The sequence below is a fragment of the Dipodomys spectabilis genome, unplaced genomic scaffold (genome assembly GCF_019054845.1).
Source record: "Dipodomys spectabilis isolate Male_0828 unplaced genomic scaffold, ASM1905484v1 ptg000009l, whole genome shotgun sequence".
In the NCBI taxonomy this organism is placed as follows: Eukaryota; Metazoa; Chordata; class Mammalia; order Rodentia; family Heteromyidae; genus Dipodomys; species Dipodomys spectabilis.
This window is the reverse complement of record NW_024870686.1, coordinates 17,667,190-17,688,259: the sequence shown is the minus strand read 5'-3', so window position 1 is coordinate 17,688,259 and position 21,070 is coordinate 17,667,190. Positions and strand designations below refer to the sequence as shown.

Below are 21,070 nucleotides of genomic sequence, written 5' to 3'. Positions count from 1 at the left end.
TCTGTAATATCCAACAGAGCTTAGTGAAGGCTAGACAGCATACTTAACTCAGTTAAAATGTTGCAGCCTATGAAAAAATTGATGTAGGATGGCTGAGATTCCTAGCTGCAATTAAACAGAGAAAACCAGAAGTGCAGATTTAATACCAATTACCCCCTACAGGATATTTATGTACTTCTGACTTGTCAAAGCATACTGCAAGAAGCACTTGTCTTCTCCTGTAACTCTGTCAGTTACAATCATTTCCATCGGAAGTTCTCCTTGGTTCTTTTCTAATCTGTTTAATAGTTTCTTGTTTATTACTCCACTTCCTTACATGGACTACTTAGGAGTATGGGTAATGTCAATACGTCCTTGTGACTATTCTTCTAGTACTTCTATTGGCAGGCCGCCCTGCTGTTGTGTTCACTCTGCTGTTGTGGGTGCAGATCTGAGTTGAAGGTGCTGTCTGTTTCTACAGGTGTCCACAAATTCTCCCAACTTGAAACAATTTGAAACTAAAACTTGGATTAAAAAACAAAACAAAACAAACATCACCCATATGGGAAAGAATTTGAGTTGAAATACAAGTAATTTTGGGGTACAAATTATGTGTCTGTATGTATACAAATGTATGTGTGTATACACACAGGATAGAACAACTTTTATATACAGGTATGTGATTCCTTACCCAGAACTGATTCCGTATCTTGGCTTCTGGGACCTTGAAATTGGGAAAGCTTGTTTTTTCCTTAACATCGAGGTTAGTCTAGTTATAATTCCCATTCATTAATTTACTCTAGACTACAGATATTCCTTACTTTCTTCTGAGCTCATTCAAGAAGCATTTTGCAATCCAATTTTGAGTAGTTTTCAACAGGTTACATAGCCTTGTATAGGTTTCTAATTTTAACTTTTCTTGCTGAAATGACTTGAAATAAAACATGTACAAGAGTCTCTGTAATTCAGACTTTATTGCTTATTAATTTTGTCATTCTACACAAGTGAGAAAATATACTGGGAGTGTTGGCTAGTCATGATAGATTGATGACAACATTCAAGTGTTTTATGATAGATAACAAGAGGCCCCCACGACACCATCACCCCAGAAATTTGTATATTTCATATAAAAAGAGTAAAAATAGTTCATTGGCATTTAACTAGCATTTTTTTTTGTAATCTATGAACCACAACATACCTTGATGAGTGTCAGAATTTCCAGAGTAGAACAAAATGTGTTTTTTTTTTCCATTACCAAATATTTTTTCAAGAAAACATGATCAAACAAATCAACCTAACACCAAAAATTACATATACAGAATCTTGAAAATACAAGTTGGCATATTGTAGTGGTCCTCAATTTTAACATTAATTCCAGACACAAAATGTGATTCAGCTTTTGAAAATGACATTAAATTCCTTAACTGCAATTACATTTACTTTATAATTCGGACAATTTAATGAAGCCAAGATTAACTGTGTTAAAAACCATGGACATATCTCCAACTGCTCTATCTATGCTAAGGTAACTTCTTTAAAAGTATTCTTTAAAACCTCAGATAACAACTATAGAAATATAACTTGATGTACAAACAACCTACCCTTCCAAATCCACAGCAGTAGTTCTAAGAGTTCTTAAAGCTAGGAGCACATACAAAGTCACTGTGTAAATCACACGCAAGTATCAACAACTTTCCCTACTAAAACTATACCCTTCTCTCTACTGATAATTGTTGAAAGTCAAGCATGTGTAACAGTTCGGCATTTCAAGAGTTCTATATATAGTATGAAGATGTAGAGATTGAGAAATACATCTGGATGTTAAAAAGACACTACAAAAAAGAACATCCCAGGACTTGAAATATGGTTTTATGTTAAACTCATTTAAAGACCTATTATCCAACAACTAAAAACGCAATAACAGATAAATAGGAATTTATTAAAACCACTGTCTTCTACAATACAAAAATTAAATATTAAGGCATCCTTTTTTTCCCTATCCTGATATTTGCAGCAAAGAGAAATGTTTTAAATAAGAGCTAACAAATGTCTTTCTAAAGTATTTGGCAGATTTGTTTTAATATTCTCTGACCACATGATCAAACACCCTGGTCCAAATAACAAGGGTATAAATAGGTTATCAATTTATTAAAGGGAGGCAGTTCACTCACTGATGAAAAATTTTTTAAAAAAAGGAACTACAAAGAGTATCATATAAAGTTCAAACACTGGGATTTGAATTTCTCGGCAGCAATTTACACCTCAGTAACTAGGCAAAAGAAGGGAGGAGGACTTTAACATGAGAGAAGCCTATAATATGGTCATGCTATGGATCAAGTGGTGACTCAGTCAATATTTGGCTCTACAACCTGAAAACGGCTTCATATTCCTTTAAAAATGATCACATCCACTGTAGTAAGAGCATACAAATAAATACTGTTAGTATACCCATACCTGTCCATTCACAAAGCTCAGAGGGCTTCATCAAATATACAATGTTAACAATTTCACCTTTTATTAAGGCAAGTTTGAGAAAATAATTTAATACAACCAGATCTCTCCATGAACTTTCTACTTACAATATTTTTAAGAAACATACAAAAACCTGTATTATATAAAAAAGCCACCTCAATATCAGAAAATAGTAATGAAAGGTGTTGAGCCCATTTTACTTTTTAAAGGACGCTTTCCTTTTCTTTAGGTCCAAATGCTATTCATCATCTTTAGAGCCGGTTTTGCTTAACTATAAGAGAAAAAGACATAAGAAACATTCAACAAGTGTAAGTGATCATGGTATTTGAGTCATTATTTCCACTCAGAACCAAAACTAAACAAACAACAGAAAATAAGTTTCAAGCAATGTGAAATTTAAATTATTTATAGCTTCTTTACCAAGCTAATTACCTTTCAACATTAAGCTTAGCTACTTCAAAAAGATTTGAAATACGACCTGAGCAAAAGTACAACCTCAACAGAAATAAGTTATAACCAAGATTATAAAAGCAGAAAGTGCTATTTGTAAAATGAATGACATTCTACTTTTACTTCCTATCACAGACAATACATTGTGTATGTGTGTGTGTGTGTGTGTGTGTGTTTTGCTGGGGACTAAAACTAGGACTTTGTAATGGATTAGGCAAGAAAGTGTTCTACCACTGAGTTATCCTCCCCCGCAACAGACAACAAATGTATAATGAAAAGTAATATTAAAAGTATAATTTTGCAAATATGATTAAAAAATCTTAAATTGTAATTTTTCTGGATAAAAATCTGGGCAGGCTTGGCAAAGTTTGAGGCGAGGCACAGAGATACAGGCAATACAGAGATGATAATCCTGATGAGAAGAACCATCGGGTCCTTGAGCAGCACTCTGTACCTCCTGAGAATGGGGGATGCTGGGAAAAGCAGGAAGTCCTCAGGGTAGTAATGTTCTCAAACATTTTGGACTTCTTCATATTTTCAAACTAAGGATCCTAAATCAGAGTCATATTTAGTGTATTGAAATTTAAAACTGAAAAGCCTCAAATAGATGATAAATGGTAATAGAAAAAAAGCACTACATTTTCTAAAACAGGCAAAATGTAATATGAAGTGGTGCTGGTTTTCCATTCCTGTGAATCTCTTTCTATAGAAAGCAGGTATTGTGGCTGACAGCATGGAGGGAGTAGTAGGAACAACCTGAGGTGCTAATGTACCCCTTTTGCCACTTTAGGACACTGCGAGAAACAGAACACACAGTCTGCATGCTTTTAGCTTTAACAGAGTGCTAGTGGCAAGGCCTCACTTCTTGCAGCCATTGGGAGCGGCTCCAAAATGTGACTGTATGCTCAAGAGAAAATGGCAAACACGCAAGCAACATCTTAGAATTAGGATGCAAAGAGTTTTGGCCTGGTACACCTGGCACCCAGAAGTCTTATGAGATTTCCTAGGCATCCAAACACAATTGCAAAATATTGGCTTAGGATGTGTGATTCTGGGAATGAACGGTGTGTAGGTGACTGCTTTAAGAACAAAGGCCTGAGTGTACCTCAGTGATAGAGTGTGTGTTCTAGGTCTGATCCCTATCACGAAGGGAAAAAAAAAGTTTTCCTGTCTCCCAAGATTGCTGACTTTGGCTTTTTTTTTTTTTTTTTTCCGATTTCAACTTGGAATTGTATGTGTGTTGCTAAGGATTCCTTTAAGAACAAACAATTTCTCCAGTTGGGAAAGGAGCACCGTTTTTATTCCCTCTGCACCAACCAGAGGATTTCTGTACGCACTTTCAGCCGAGATCTGCTGTACTAGAAATGCAGCATTCTGGCTGGGACAGGCACTCACTGGGAGAGAATGGACTTAGCTGATGAGCGACCTGTGACAGAGCGAAGATAACTTGAAGTATCCAGCAAACCTATGAGAGACTGCAACTGAAGGTTCATCAATGCAAACATTTCTTCCCAAGAATGGGAGAACAGAAACCATGCTCCTTTATTCTGATTACATTTTGAGGCTCCCTACTCCGAGGTAATATTCTTACACTACATTATATGTTATAAAGGTTATTTTAATATTTTCATAGAAAATGTATGGATTTGAAAATAAATTTTAGGGCTGAGGGCATGACTTAGTGGCAAAGTATTTGCCTAATAAGAGCAGAGTCCTGAGTTCAAGTCCTAGTATTGACAAACAGCTTTAAAAATAAATTAGGAGGGGGGACCAAGATGGCGTCGGGGCAGTAGGGAAACGCCACAGCTCTCTCCAACCAAAAAGAGAGTTCGAGTTCCAACGTTTAATCTCCCCAAGAGACCGACAACAACAAAAAGACGAACACTCAGAGAAAAACCAGAGGTGGAAAATAACAAAAAAAGAAAGAGAGGAAAAGAAGAATTTCAGAACAGAGAAGAGCGAAGACCCCTCCCCCAACCTTTACTGGCCGCGCGGCAGTGCGCCAAGCCGCCGGCCAGCCGGCCCGGCGGGGGCTGCCGGAGCCACAGAGACACAGGGGGCTGCTTGCAGATCACCAGGTACCGGATTGCAGAACAGCGGATCGATCGCCAGGAACAGAGAAACCTACCAGCTGGGAGTCTCCAGGAGGATCCCACCCCACCCATCACTCTCCACCGGAGCAGAGAGGCTCCATCCCGCCAAAGCCGCCCGGCACCAGCAGCGCGACAAAGGGACCTGTCGGCAGACCACCCGCCCAATCGCGATCGCAACTACCCGGTGGGGGGCCGCCCAACCCAGCCCGCAACCACCCCAACTGAACTCGGACTGCAACAACAACTGACGACCTACAGGGTGAGTACCCAACAGGGGAGAGTGAATCCCTCAAGGGAGACCAGAGCTGGAGGGAATCCCCAGACCCTGACCTAGACTCCCTACCCCAACACCCGGACCACAGGACCCACTAAAACTGGGAACTGTTCGAGAGCTCCACCAGCCGGTGGAGCACACTCTGCTGGCCAGGCCAGAGCAAGAGCGCCCCTGGAAGGGAGCTTAAATGCCCAAGCCAGGAACAGCGCCCCTGGGTCAAGACTACCAACAGTAGAAGAAATTTGAACTGTGTCCTCCAGGCTGCATAACCTAGGTGGTATACACATTAGCACAGGCCTAACGAGCGCGCTCCAGGCTGGGGCCGGAACCAGGCCCGGGGACCGGCGCCTGAACAAAGCAAAAAGGGTCAGAAGTGGGGCTGTGGCTCAAATGGTAGGGTGCCAGCCTTGAGCTGAAGAGCTGAGGGACAGCACCCAAACCTAGAGTTCAAGCCCACAACCAGCCCAAAACAAACAAACAAAAACACATCAGGAGCCCATAGCAGACTCCAGTATTTGGGAGAGTGCATCCAGAGCATCTGATCTTCCCAAGAGCACCCGCAGGAGCAAACACAAGCAGTCTAGGCTGCTCAACCCTTCCAAGGCGGGAATTGCTACAGCAGAGAGCTGAGAATCCTAAGTAAGTCAGAATAGCAGCTGGAAATAGGCTCCCAACAGAATCCAGGTCAGGCACAGACTCTCTCTACCAATACAGAATCAGCAACCAAGCAAAGACAGACACACCAAAACAAGATTGAAGAGCAGTCTCCTGAACCCCCATGCGAAAATCACAGAGAAAAATCACAAGGTTTACCACTACCCAGGACAGCAAGCTCACCTCAAAAGCCAGCAGCCACGCAGGGGAGAGCCCCAGTGGGAGCAAAGCAGGAATGGAAGACAAAAACTACATCCAAGGGTTGCTGGAGGCAATGACTCAAGAAATAAAGCGAGAAATGGATCAGAAATTGAAAGAGCACAAGGATGAACTATCAAAAGATATACAGGACATTAAACAAAAGTTGGATGCAAAAATAGAAGCTGCACAAACCTCAGTAAGAAGTGAGATAAACGCCAAATTAGAGGTAATACATACTGATCTCACCTCATTGAGAGGTGAGATCAGTACTCTGAGAACCAGCATTGAATCCATAAAGGGATCCATTTCCACCATGCAAACCACAATAGAAGCCACGGTCAACAGAGTGAATGAAATGGAAGGTAGAGTGTCAGATACAGAAGACAGAATACACCAACTGGACCAAAAAGTGACAGATATGGAAAAATCACTCAAATTAAACCAAAGGGAAATTCAAGAGCAAGCAGATAATGCTAAAAAATTTAACCTTCGCATAATCGGAGTGGACGAAGGTGAGGAATTCCAGAGCAAGGGAATGCAACACCTATTTAACAAGATAGTCAATGAAAATTTTCCCCACCTCAAAAACGACCATCTTAACTACATCACAAAAGCTTATCGAACACCCAACAAGCAAGATCCCAGGAGAAACACTTCTAGGCACATTATAGTAAAAATGATGGATCTGAATAATAAGGAAACAATCCTGCATGCAGCAAAAATGAAGAAGGAGCTATACTACAACGGGAAAAAAATTAGAATCACTGCAGATCTCTCCACACAAACAATGAATGCAAGAAAAGCCTGGGAAAGCACCATACGAGCCCTGAGAGCCAATAACTGCCAACCCAGACTGATATACCCGGCAAAGCTAGCATTCACATTCGATGGAGAACTGAAAACTTTTAATAGCAAAGAAAAACTAAATGAATACATAAACATTAAGCCAGCATTACAAAGAATTCTAAGAGGGGGGACACAACCTGAAGAAAGCAACCAGGAACTGGGACCTGCCCCAAACAGGCATTACTCAAAGTCTAACTGAGCAAGCACAGGAGGAAAGGAAAGAAGAAAAACTTAGGAAAACGGAATGGCAGGGACAACAATGCATCTCTCTATACTTTCTCTTAATATAAATGGGCTGAATTCGCCAATTAAAAGAAAACGAACTGAGGACTGGATCAGAAAACAAGACCCATCCATCTGTTGCCTTCAGGAGACCCACCTCTCAGCCAAACATACAAACAAACTCAGAGTGAAGGGGTGGAAAAGGATCTACCAATCAAATTCCCCCAATAAGAAAGCAGGTGTAGCTATCCTGATATCTGACAAAATAAACTTTTCATTAAAATCAGTACAGAAGACAAGGACGGACAGTACATATTAATAAAGGGAACAATCCAAGAGGAGGATATAACCATCATCAACTTATATGCCCCAAATATCGGTGCACCCAGATATGTTAAACAAATGCTCTCAAACTTACAGAATAAAATAGATCCCAATACGATAATACTAGGAGACTTTTAACACGCCACTCTCACCAAAGGACAGGTCTACCAACCAGAGGATTGGCAAAGAAGCTACCGAATTAAGTGAGGCCATACTTCAAGCGGAATTAACTGACATCTACCGAGTATTTCACCCTAAAACAACACAGTACACATTCTTCTCAGCAGCTCATGGAACTTTCTCCAAAATAGACCATATCATAGTTCATGCAAGGAACTTAAGCAAATACAAAGGGATCGACATAATCCCCTGTATCCTATCTGACCACAGTGGAATCAAGCTAGCTCTCAATAACAAAGCATACCGCAGAAATTTCTCTAATACATGGAAATTGAACAGCACACTCCTTAACAAGGCCTGGGTAACAGAAGAGATCAGAGAAGAAATAAAGCATTTCCTAGAACTCAATGAAAATGAAAACACCTCACAAAGAAACTTGTGGGACACAGCAAAAGCAGTCCTGAGGGGCAAATTTATTGCCCTCAGTGCCCACATCAAGAGAATGGAGACAGACCAAGTAAATAATCTCATGTTGCAACTAAAACAGCTAGAAAAACAAGAAAAAATGGGACCTAAAGCTACTAGACGAAGCCAGATAACCAAATTGAGAGCAGAGATTAACCAATTAGAAAATCAGAAAACCATAACCAAAATAAACCAAACAAAAAGCTGGTTCTTTGAAAAAATAAACAAAATTGATGGCCCGTTGGCAAGATTAATTAAAAAAAGAAGAGAGGAAACCCATATTAATAGGATTAGGGATGCCACGGGAAACATCACAACACGTACCCAAGATATCCAAACAATTCTAACAGACTACTTTCAAAAGCTATACTCTCTAAAGGAAGAAAATCTGGCGGAAATGGATGCATTTTTAGAGAAATACAAGTTACCCAAACTGAGCAAAGAAGAAGTTAACCAATTAAATAAGCCAATATCCTATAATGAGATACAGGAAGCTATCAAAAGTCTTCCAACAAAAAAAAAGCCCAGGACCAGATGGATTCACAGCAGAATTCTATAAGACCTTTAAAGAAGAACTAATACCCATACTCCTCAAGCTCTTCAGAGAAACAGAGAAGGAGGGAGCTATCCCAAACTCATTCTACGAAGCCAATATCACACTCATCCCCAAACCAGGCAAAGACCCAACCAAAAAGGAGAATTACAGGCCAATCTCCTTGATGAACACAGATGCAAAGATCCTTAATAAGATTCTAGCTAACAGAATCCAGAAACACATTAAAAAAATAATACACTATGATCAGGTAGGCTTCATCCCAGAGACACAGGGATGGTTTAACATACGTAAGTCAATAAATGTAATCCAGCATATCAACAGAGCCAAGGTCAAGAATCACATGATTATCGCCACAGATGCAGAAAAGGCCTTTGATAAAATTCAACATTCATTCATGCTAAAAGCTCTGGAGAAAATAGGAATAGAAGGAACATTTCTAAAAACAATAAAAGCCATTTATGACAGACCAATAGCCAATATTATACTTAATGGGGAAAAGCTACAACCAATCCTCCTAAAAACAGGAACAAGGCAAGGATGTCCACTGTCTCCACTCCTCTTCAACATAGTCCTAGAACCCTTAGCCAGGGCAATAAGGCAAGAAAAAGACATTAAAGGGATCCGCATAGGGAAAGAAGAAGTGAAACTATCCCTTTTTGCAGACGACATGATACTATACCTCCACGATCCCAAAAACTCCATCCCCAAACTTTTAGAAATCATAAGTCACTTCGGCAAAATAGCAGGATACAAAATAAACCCACAAAAATCAGTTGCCTTCCTATACACTGATAACGCACAGGAAGAGAGGGAAATAAAGGGAGCAACCCCATTCACAATAACCTCCCAAAAAATAAAATATTTAGGAATTAACCTAACCAAAGATGTAAAAGAACTATTTAATGAGAACTATAAAAAGTTAAAGAAAGAAATTGCAGAAGACACTAGGAAATGGAAAGACCTCCCATGCTCCTGGATAGGCCGACTTAATATAGTAAAGATGGTGATACTTCCAAAACTAATATACAAATTCAATGCAATTCCTATTAAAATCCCAATGACGTACATCACTGAAATACAGAAAACAGTCCAAAAATTTATATGGAACAACAAAAGACCTAGAATAGCCAAAACAATTCTAGGGGATAAAGACAATATGGGAGGGCTATCCATGCCGAACTTCAAACTCTACTACAGAGCTATAATCACAAAGACAGCATGGTACTGGCACAAAAACAGACCCGAAGACCAATGGAACAGAATAGAAGATCCAGATATAAATCCACAGGCCTACAGCCAGCTGATATTCGACAAAGGAGCCAAAGACATACAATGGAAGAAACACAGCCTCTTCAACCGCTGGTGCTGGGAAAACTGGGCAGCCACATGCAGAAAACTAAAAGTGGACCCCAGCCTATCACCATGCACCAACATCAACTCAAAATGGATTAAAGACCTTAACATTAAACCCGAATCTCTGAAACTACTACAGGATAGAGTAGGAGAGACACTTGAACTAATAGGCACAGGAAGGAACTTCCTGAACAGAGTCCCAGGGTCACAACAAGTTGGAGAGAGACTCGACAAATGGGACTACCTTAAAATAAAAAGCTTCTGCACAGCTAAATCTATCGCAACTAAGCTAGAAAGACAACCAACTAATTGGGAAAAAATATTTACCAGCAATATATCAGACAAGGGGTTAACATCCTGTATATACAGGGAACTCAAGAAACTAATCCCTCCCAAACCTAACCAATTACTAAATGGGCAAGGGAACTAAAGAGGGACTTCTCAAATGAAGAAATAAAAATGGCAAAGAAACACATGAGGAAATGTTCATCATCCCTGGTGGTGAAGGAAATGCAAATAAAGACAACCCTGAGATACCACCTTACCCCACAATGTCCCACATCCACAAATCAGCCAACGACAAATGCTGGAGGGGATGTGGAGAAAGAGGAACCCTATTACACTGCTGGTGGGAATGTACACTTATACAACCACTTTGGAAAGCAGTCTGGAGGGTCCTTAGAAAGCTAAAGATTGACCTTCCTTACGACCCAGTCATACCACTTCTAGGCATCTACCCTGAACAACAGGAACCAATATACAAGGACACGTGCACCTCCATGTTTATTGCAGCACTGTTCGCAATAGCTAGGATATGGAAACAACCTAGGTGCCCCACCACAGATGAATGGATCCAAAAATTGTGGTATCTATACACAATGGAATATTATGCAGCCATTAGAAATGACAAAATAATGGCATTTGCAGGGAAATGGATGGAGCTAGAAGGAATCATGTTGAGCGAGGTAAGCCAAGAACGAAGAGACAAACGGTACATGGTCTCCCTGATAAGTGGATGCTAAATCCAAAAGGTTAGGTGATACGACAAAACTAACAGGACTTAAGAAACAAAGAACTCCCGCTCATCTGGTTGAACCACTACTAAATATCCCCATGCTGCTGATCACAAATATGGTATATAACATGTGAACACTGTTATATATTACAGACTGTGGTAGACAATTTGCTCCAGGGAAGTTAGAATGAACTTGTGACTTTGAAATTATGTAATCATTTAATCACAATCAAAAAAAAAAAAAAAAAAGAACCTCGGGGAAGGGAGGGAGGGAGGGAGGGGATGGTAGGGGGAAAACAATGGAGGGGGTAACAATGTTCAAGAGGAAGTGTACTCAGTACCTCACTCATGTAACTGTAACCCTCTGTATAGTAGCTTTACAATAAAAAAAAAAAAAAGAAAAAAAGAAAAAAAAAAAATTAGTCCTGCCAGGTGCTGGTGGCTCACACCTATAATCCTAGCTACTCAGGAGGTTGAGATCTGAAGATCGTGGTTAGAAGCCAAACTGAGCAGCAAAGTCTGTGAGACTCCACTAAACTACCAAAAAAGCCAGACATGGAGCTGTGGCTCAACTGATAAGAGTACTAGCCTTGAGCAAAAAGAAGGTTGGGAACAGCAACCAGGCCCTGAGTTCAAGTCCCAGGACCAGAACACACACAAAAATATGCTAGTCCTAAATTACCCATATAGTGGTTCTCACTAAAATGCTAATCTTTATTCTTTGGTCATATTAAATACTTCTAATAGCAGCGTAGCACATACCACATGCAAAACTTATTTCATGAAGTCCCATAAACAGAATGAACTTAGTGTATTATGTATCAGTTTAGCATAGTTGAAACTACCAAGAGTTTAAGTAAATTTTAAGAATGCTTGCTAGAAAAATTAAAATGAAAAGTAAACCATTTTAAACAATAAAATCAGAATTTTTCTTCTTGCAATGATAGGCAACAGTTAAGAGAACATTATGACTGATTTCTACTTAAAAAATCTAAAGCTTTCCTTTCCATTATTGGTCTTACTTAATTTCCATATTATCTAGAATTTGTCACATTTAACCATGTCCATGCAAGAAACAGTCAGGCTTTATTTTAAATACTACTTACACCTATAGAAGTTTCACTTACTTAAGAAAACTCTAAATTTAAGGGTGTTGGGAAGCAAAGAATGTGAAGAGTATTTTTAAAATACTTACATGCTGAATGTAAAAAAGTAAACAGACATCCAGGGAATTCCACAGATTGCAGGGAAGAAAACAGAACATACAAATTCATTACTTGATGGCAATGATTATTATAAAAATTGATGACTAAAATGTAAATGTTCTATACCTTCACGACATCAACCCAGTTCCAGCCTCGAGGAAGTTCCCCTTTGTGATCTGGAGGATAAAAAAGAACAAATGTATTTCTAAGACTGGTCAGCTAGTCTTAATATTCTAAAATCTTATATATACTTATATATAACAAATACAGAGTCAACAAATATATCATTTATTTGGAAAAATACTTTATCACCTTGTGAATTAGTAACATTGTTCTACAAAGTGTTTGAGGTACACCCCTATTATGTTTACTCTAGTTCTACTCAAGAACTAAAAGATGTTATAGTGGGCTGGGGTCATTTTAGTTTCATGCATTTGCCAATTCTGCCTTCTATCAGGTCACTGCTAATTTAAAAGGAGAAGCTGTGTGAGTTCCCTGTTTCAAGGGTTAGCACCTTCCCTCCAAGAAGCTAGACTTAACACAGAAGGCCTCATAAACAAATGTTCAGCTTCAAACCTAAGAAGAGTCTTAATTTTCTGAGTACTGATAAAATATTCACTTCTTAATCTAATATTTTTCAAACCAGTTTTCCTTTATTGAGAATGATTGAAAATAAACTAAGAACTTATAGTTTACAAAGTGCTTTCCTTCTTTTAATAAAATATTCAAAAATAAACAACAGATTGGGTATCGGCGGTTCATGCCTATAATCCTAGCTGCTGATGAGGCTAAGATCTAGAGACTGTGGTTTAGAGCTGGTGGGGGAGAAAAGTTGAAGAGACTCATTTCCAAAAAAGCAAAGGAAAAGCAGGGCAGAAGGCTTGGCTCTAGTTTGCACAAGCCAAGTAAGCAATCTGAGAAAGCACACGGCCCTGATCAAACCTTGGTACTGGCAAAAAAGAATAGTTTAACAAATGCTACTTTCAATTCAAATTCAATTCAAATGGCTCAATGCTCCTTATACTCCATACATGCTGTGTTATTTTTCACATTCAAAACAAGTACCTTACATAGACTGGATACCTCTAATCCCAAACTCCTAAATCCAAAATAATCTAAAATTAGATTTCTAGAAGGATGCTCAGCTGATAAGTGTGCAAATACACCATCATCTGAAGAACTCTGAAATCTGAACATTTCTAATCTGAAGAATTTTAGATGAGGGATATTTAACCTGTGTTAATTTTATAGCAAAGGGAATACTGAAACTAGTCTTAATATTCTAAAATCTTATATATACTTATATATAACAAATACAGAGTCAACAAATATATCATTTATTTGGAAAAATAGTTTATCACCTTGTGAATTAGCAGCATTGTTCTCTCCTATGGGAGAGAAGAATATTTCTGGAGCTAAACCTGAGATGCTAATGGTTCTTCTCCAAAAAGAATCCTCTACCAGTTATGAGGAGCACGGTGGTGGGGCACCAACTTGGGTTAACTGTAACACCCACAGTACTATTGGCTGTCATGTTAAAAGTTTTATCTAGAAGGAAAGCTTCCAGTCATTTTAGGAAGACAATGACTTTAGATATGTGGACATCATCAAAGAGATGAAGGTCAAGAGATATAAATTATGGGAAATGATCATAGATAATTATACACGACACCAACAGGTAACTGACATGCTAAAATATTATAGAGAATAATCAAAATTCTAAACACTGGACTGCGCTGGCTAACAAGTTATTCTTTCATTGTTTATATATTAATGATGCTTTGACAGGTGGTGGTATTAGATTCCAAGGTGTTTATCTTACAAACCATAATAACTAAAAAAGTATAGTTTTGGGGCTAACACTGGGTTGCTTGCTTTTATTGTGTCAAAGACAAACATTAAATAAAATATAAACCACCAACCCTAATATCCATTTATGAGAGAAATGGCATTTAAAAATCCCTTCATCAAAATAAATGAGTCAGTTCTCAGTGACGGACAGTTTATAACCTTATACCAATAGCACACAGACACACATTTAAGTATAAATGTGATTGTGTAAAAATGATAATGTCCTCACTTTCCCTGATTGGGGAAAAATTATAGATTGATACCAATGTGAAAATCTCCAATTACATAGAAAGGATCAAATACTATTGCTGATATGAACTAGAGTTTAATCTTTTCCAAAAGGAATATAGGTTAGGGAATTCTATTCTTGGGTCTTAATGTTGTATACATGAGTTAACTACAGGCAGAAATATTCAATTCTGGTGTACCAGACTTCACTTCAAATGAAAATGGTATTTACCCAGTTGTTAATACAGATACCTGACACAGAGATAAACAAATAAGGAAATCCCAAATATGGTAGGTAGAAGACACAGTAATACGCGTTTTTGTATCCTGTCCTACTGGTCCTCAATCTCCAAATTCATTTCTAGTTACTGAGCCTCTCAGTTACCTTCTCTTCAAATGCTCATGTCCTGTAATGAGTTAGTAATAAATACTTGCAATATTTCTACACCATGACCCCAGAGATCTCCAATCTAAACTTTCCAAGAACAAAGAGTACAGAATTACCCTAAATCTAAATCTATTAAGCACTCACTACACAGTGTGTGGTAATACAAATAACATAGACGACCATTTATCTGTGTTATAAAAGACAAGACATAATACCAACCTGTTTTATCTGCCAGCTTACGTTTCTGGGCTTTTGAAAGTTGTTCTTTTTTGTCTTTTTTCTTACTTGACGAGGCTACATTTTGTGTTTCAACTGAGATAATATTGCCTGTGGATGTCTAAAAAACAGGAAATGGTTCTTAAGGTTCGTGCCTTAAAACTTACTGGGGTAGACTAACTATAGGAATATCCTGATGACAATCCAGTAATTTCTAAACATATAAAATAATCTGATTGCTATAATTTGTGTTCTAAATCAAGTGTCTTTAGCACACTATTGGTTGTACTCTTTTAAAAGTTCAATAGTAGTACTACAGAACACTGGGGGCTGGGAAGGTGGCTCAGTGGTAGAGTGCTTGCCCTGCATGCATGAGGTCCTGGGTTCGATTCCTCAGCACCACATAAACAGAAAAAGCCAGAAGTGGCGCTGTGGCTCAATTGGTAGAGTGCTAGCCTTGAACAGAAAAGCTGAGGGACAGTGCCCAGGCCCAGAGTTCAAGCCCCACGATCAACCAAAAAAAAAAAAAAAGCAGAACCCTGGAAGGATCTTATTACTTGCATTAATGCTAGCATATCTTTAAATTGAACTGCAACAGGACTATGACAACTCTTTATAACAAAATCAGCTTCATAGAAGTAGTAATTTCATACATTCAGACCTCTTAGTTCAGCACTATTTAAGAAAAGAAGCTAAGTATATTTTACCTTTTTGTGTGTGGGTGAGGTGATCCTGAGGTTTGAACTCAGTGTCTTCAGCTCACTCAGCTTGCTTGCCAAGCACCAGCACTTGAGCCATGCTTCCAGCCCAACTTTTGTTATTATTTTAGAAATGGAGTCTTATGAACTTTTCAGCTCTGGCTTGCTTTGAAGTGGATCTCAAGCCTGGTTATCTGGCTGGTAATTATTGTTGTTTGTTTATCGTTTAAGAAATGCAATCACCCATCCTGGCCTAGAATTATGCAGCAAAATTCCTGATCCTCCTGTCTCAGGTTCCTGAGTGATGGGATTACAGTTGTGTGTCACTGTGCTGGGCTTCAGTATTTCAGTTTTAAAACACAAGTATTTTAATTTCTTATGAAGGATGAAGGTCTAGAGAATATAAATTCATTTCCCAAGTTAAATAGAAGAAAACTAAGCTTACTTAACTTCTTACTTAACTTAGATGTTAATGCATTTTAAAACAGAGAAAAAGTTTTCCAATTTTCAAAAAATACTAACTAGACTCATGAACATGGCCCAAGTGGTGGCGTGTCGGATGAACAAGGTTCTGAATTCAAATTTTAGTAGTGCCAAAAACAAAAACAAAAGAACCAAAAAAAAAAAAAAAAACCTTGAAAAAAATGATCAAAAAATCATCACTAGAACACTCAAGCCAAAACAACAAAAGAACAAATCTAGTAAAAAAAAAAATCATCACATACTCACTGTAGAATTGACAGGATGGTGATTCTCCATGAACTGTTCTTTATTGTCCTTGGCATATTCAAACAACGTATAGGTCATAGCAGTTCCAAGATTAACTTCCACTGCTTCTTGTAACTTGGCTAAGATACTCTGCTTTACAGCTGATGATCTGTAATGTGGAGCAAATATACTGTCAAGAGAAAAGTAATAGGGTGTGAAAAGAAAACACAAGGAAAACAAAACTACTCACATGGTGTTGTTAAAAAAAGCATTCATAGATATAATTGGAGGTGTCTGAGGATATGTTTCTGTCCAGGAAATCTCTATTAAGAAGGCTTTGGGGTCGCCATTTTCACCTATCTGAAAAAAAGAGAAATCTTACACTTGTGAAAAGTGATTTTAAAAAAAAGACAGAATAGTAAGTCCTGATCTTTTAAATTACTTATTCTTCCCAATGTTTATGCTCAGATCAGATTTTGAGTAGGTCTAGTCCCAGGCTAAACCTGAGCAGGAGTGATAGCAATACTGAGTCTAACTTCTGATTTAATCTGGTCTGCCTTACAGCTTTAGTTTAAGCCCACGGCCTGTCTGTCTCTCTAGACCCTCAGCCTTTCCAGTACCAAAGCTACATCTTATACGTTTTTGTCTTAAATCCAAGATGAAGGCTAGAGAAGATGAGGGGACTGGGTCAAAATAATAATTCATAAACTTGAAATACCACATATTTTTTCTTGTTTCCTAACTGCTTAATTATAGTAGATATAAAGAACAAGTCAATCCGTATGTATTAGCACATTACCAAGACACCAGAAAACCAAGGGTAAAACTGAGAGAAAAAAAACAAAAGGATAAAGTTAAAGAAAAGGAATGAATACTTTAGGCTGGACAGCAATTCCTGAATAATTATAAGTGTCTTTTCTTTTGTTCCCCTAACATTTTAAACCTTTTTAAATCTTAATGAAAAACTCAAATAGTACCATGAATGCTACTGGTCTTTATTTACTCAAAACTTCTTGCCTATTTATCTTTCCAAACACAACACTCATTCCACCAACATGTGATTTTTTCCCTTTGTTTTCTGTTGAACCAGTTGAAAATAATCAAATGTGTTAAAATATAATATAACAACTCTTAGAAATTTAACACTGATACACACTAATATAGAACTCACATTAACCGCCCCTCTCCCCCAACTTCTGGGTGCCAGTGGCTCACGCCTGTAATCCTGACTACTAGGAGGCTGAGATCTGAAGACTGAAATTGGAAGTCAGACTGGGCAGAAAAGTCTGAGAGTTTATCTCAAAATAACTAGCAAAAAGACAGCTGCAGTGGTGGTTCAAGTGGTAGAAAGCCATTATGAGGCAATGAGTTCAAGCCCTGGCAGATAAGAAAAAAACTTTAGGAAATGATTTAACAATCTGTTATGCCTAATGGCTGTCAATGCCAGGGGAAGTTTGGAGAGTCAGTTTAAACAAGCAGGAGGGCTTATGAGTAGCAGAGGAAGGAATAAAGGTAGTCCTCATTCTGTAAGCAAGGGAAACTCTTTAAACCTTTTAAATAAAGGAATAACTAAGTGTTTTAGAGAGCTGACGAGTTCTGATTGATAGAGGACTAATGGGAGAGAGTAAGGAGGAAACTGAAGAAAGGAGTGAAAGTAGGGAAGCAAGTTAGGAACATAGTAAACTATTTGGTACAAGAACCAAATCTGAGTATAGTAGTCCACACTATAGTCCCAGCACTTGGGAGAATGAGGCAGAGGATGGCAACTTTGATGCTAGTTCAAGCTACATACATAGTAAGGCTGAATGTCCTCCCCACAGCGGCCCCCCCACCCAACACATACATACAATGAAAGAGTCTAGCAAAGACAAAAGAATAATTCTCTCCAAACTCTCATCTCATTCCTCTCCAAGGAATAGATTTCATCTATTTCTAAATTTTATGATTTGTTACAACAAAAATAAAAACCCAAATTATTTTATTTTTTTAAAAATGGTTCTGAATGAGTTGGGTGCTGATGGCTCGCATCTGTAATCCTAGCTACTCAGGAGGCTGAGATCTGAGGATTATGGTTCGAATCCAGCCTGAACAGGGAAGTCCATGAGACTCTTATGTCTGATTAATCACAGAAAAAGCTGAAAGTGGTGCTATCGCTCAAGTGGTAGAATGCTAGCCTTGAGCAAAAGGAGTTTAGGGGCAGCACCCAGGCCCAGAGTTCTAGGCCCAAGAGCAGGGGAAAAAAAAAAGTTCTGAACTAAGTTTTCAAATGCTAAATATGAATGGTACCATAGTGATGAGTTTTCATTTGGATCCTTCAGAAAATACAGAAAAAAATTTAAACTACTAATTTCAAAAAACAAAATCAACACTTTTAGCCATCTTTAGATTCTGTTTCTAGCAAAGCAGTCAGTATACTTACACATGCTATATCTTACCCTATATTGAAATGAAACTGGGCTCAATTCCCGGAAACTCTCATCTCCTTCATAAATAGAACGTAATGCTTCTAGCTCCATCTGAAAGAGAAGAGTCAATGAGTTTGGTTTAGTGGTATAAATGGATCGGAACTGGAGACCCTAGTTTCGGAGTCAAGCTCTCTTTTTTTTTTCTGGGTCCGGTCGTGGGGCCTGAACTCTGGGCCTGGGCGCTGTCCCTTAGCTCTTCAGCTCAAGGTTAGCGCTCTACCACTTGAGCCACAGCGCCACTTCTGGCTTTTTTCTTTTTGCTTATGTGGTACTGAGGAATCGAACCCAGTGCCTCAGGCATGCAAGGTAAGTGCTCTACCACTGAGCCACCTTCCCAGCCCGTCAAGCTCTCTTAACTATGATAAACTGGGGCTGGGAAGGTGGCTCAGTGTTAGAGCACTTGCCTTAACTATGATAAACTACGATAAAACAAACTATGATAAAGTTAAATTATGACAAACTATGATAACACATATGACCTCAAGTGGTTATGATAGATGTGTACATATCAACACAATCATACTAGTAATACTTTAAAATTCTGTGCCGAGTATGGCTAAGCAATATATATTGGATTGTCTCACTTGATGCTTTCGTCAATTCTGTGAAGAAGACCCTATCTCTGTATTTCTTTCTTCCTGTGTAGAGGAAAATATGATTCAGTTTAAAACATCTTTAGACCATGTGTTCTCTCCTAGCCTGAAGTAGAATAAAAGCACTAAACTTGGAGATGAGAAATATGAAGCACAATCAGAAAACTCCACCCCTTTCTGTGGGACAACCATCTGGAATAGTTACCTTGAAATATGCATTAATTACTGCAAAGCGTGTAATAAAACATCAGAACTTGCTCTTCCTATTTAATTCTAACGTGGTATCTGCTGACTGAACATTGTGATCATCGTGATCATCTTTCCTTCCCTTTACTTCCTCCCAGGAAGCTTAATACCGTGCCTTCAATTACCTGGTGAAAATATTTTAGAAAGATGCTCAAGTGTCAACTAATTGATTGGACTTTGGGTGCTTTAATGATAGTAATCCAGAAACTCTGTTACATCTTCCATATGTAAAAATGGTAACTTTCAAGTGGTCTGTTCTAAATCACGCAGTCAGCTACAACTTACCCACTACTGCCCAAGGAGACTTGGCTCTAATTTTCCTCCTACCACATCCTCACAGTGCAGCCCTGGGGTGCGGACTGCACTACTTTTAGACACCGTGCCTCATCTACTCACGTTCCAGAGTTAGAAGATTCCCCTGCGGATGATGGGTAGCCTCCCCTCCAACTCCCTGACTCGATACCGCGCTAAAACAACACCTTCCTTGCAAGAAATAAATCTAAGCATGCATCGACCATGTAAGTCTGGTGGGACAGACAAAAAACGATTTCACAACACAGAAGCCGTTGACACTGCTGTCACTATTTTCCTCCAGGAGAAATCTAACTCAATTAACCCTTTTTCTGACAGACAACAGATTTAAGACATTTGAAGGTGATCGGATTCCCAGACATCATAACTCAGCACACAAACGCTGAGCCAGAACGACAGGCTTTAAGGACAGCCAAGTGCACCAGGGTCGAGCAGCAAGGACACCTCATCTCGTTAATATGGAAACTGGGGATCGGGGGGGGGGGTGCAAAATGAAAAGTGCGGGGAGCGTGGTGGTGCGTGCGGGGAGGGTACCGAGCGGACCCTTACCCATCCATGCTCGCCTCGCGGGGGACCGCTCAAAGTGGGGTACCCTGGCCAGCCTCTAGGGGCTCCTACAGGAGGACACACGCGGGTCCACGGGCTTCCCTACCTTGGGGTCTGCGAGGGAAAGGGGGTGTCCAGCCCCGGGGGGAGGGTCTCACCTCCTGGTCCTCGTTGGCACTCATCGCACCACGCAGGGAGGGGGCAGTGGTCCCGAGACCAGGGCGCCCCTTTCGTGCTGCGGGGAGCACTCTTCGCAGCCAAAGACACGGTTTCACACGCGATCCCCCCCGACCCCGGGCAATGCCAGGCGAAGAGCCGCGGTCAGGAGTCCAGAAGCCCAAGGCCAACGCTGGTGAGACGCCGGCACCCAAAGGGGACAGGGGATACTTGGGCGGTGACGACGGGGGCTCCGCCCCCTCCACTTACGCTTCTCTTATTGGTTCATTTTCTCCCCGCCCCTAGCCCTTTCCCTTCTAGGAAAGGGAGCGCCTTCCGTACGTGTTGAGCGACTGCGTAAAGTTCCGGGATTGCGGTTGGTCGTGGCGCGCTGTCACTCAGGCTCAGAAAGTGCTTCCTGTGCTAGCGGAGGT

At 39.5% G+C, this 21,070-nt stretch overlaps 1 protein-coding gene across 2 annotated transcripts; it reads right to left on the bottom strand.

The window, feature by feature from the left end:
* Positions 1–934: 934 nt before the first annotated feature.
* On the bottom strand, positions 935–20,855 carry Rwdd4 (RWD domain containing 4). Of its 2 annotated transcripts, XM_042701825.1 has the most exons (8): positions 20,639–20,855; positions 18,754–18,834; positions 16,569–16,678; positions 16,340–16,487; positions 14,916–15,033; positions 12,356–12,405; positions 12,220–12,222; positions 935–2,722 (listed from the first exon to the last, which is right to left on the bottom strand). In XM_042701825.1, the coding sequence occupies exons 1-8, from the start codon at positions 20,660–20,662 to the stop codon at positions 2,690–2,692; spliced, it is 567 nt and encodes a 188-aa protein (XP_042557759.1). In that variant the 5' UTR covers positions 20,663–20,855; the 3' UTR covers positions 935–2,689. The 2 variants fall into 2 exon arrangements, with proteins under 2 accessions (XP_042557759.1, XP_042557767.1); XM_042701833.1 differs by lacking the exon at positions 20,639–20,855 and having other exon boundaries at positions 16,569–16,674; positions 18,754–18,836.
* Between the last annotated feature and the right edge of the window lie 215 nt (positions 20,856–21,070).

Bases quoted from the DNA above. Each gene is read 5' to 3' on its own strand.
- Rwdd4 (XM_042701825.1), bottom strand. From the start codon at position 20,662: ATGAGTGCCAACGAGGACCAGGAG. The intron at 18,835-20,638 runs GTGAGACCCTCC...CTTCTCTTTCAG, and splicing joins GTGCCAACGAGGACCAGGAG to ATGGAGCTAGAAGCATTACG. The intron at 15,034-16,339 runs GTGAGTATGTGA...CCTGTTTTTTAG, and splicing joins ACCATCCTGTCAATTCTACA to ACATCCACAGGCAATATTAT.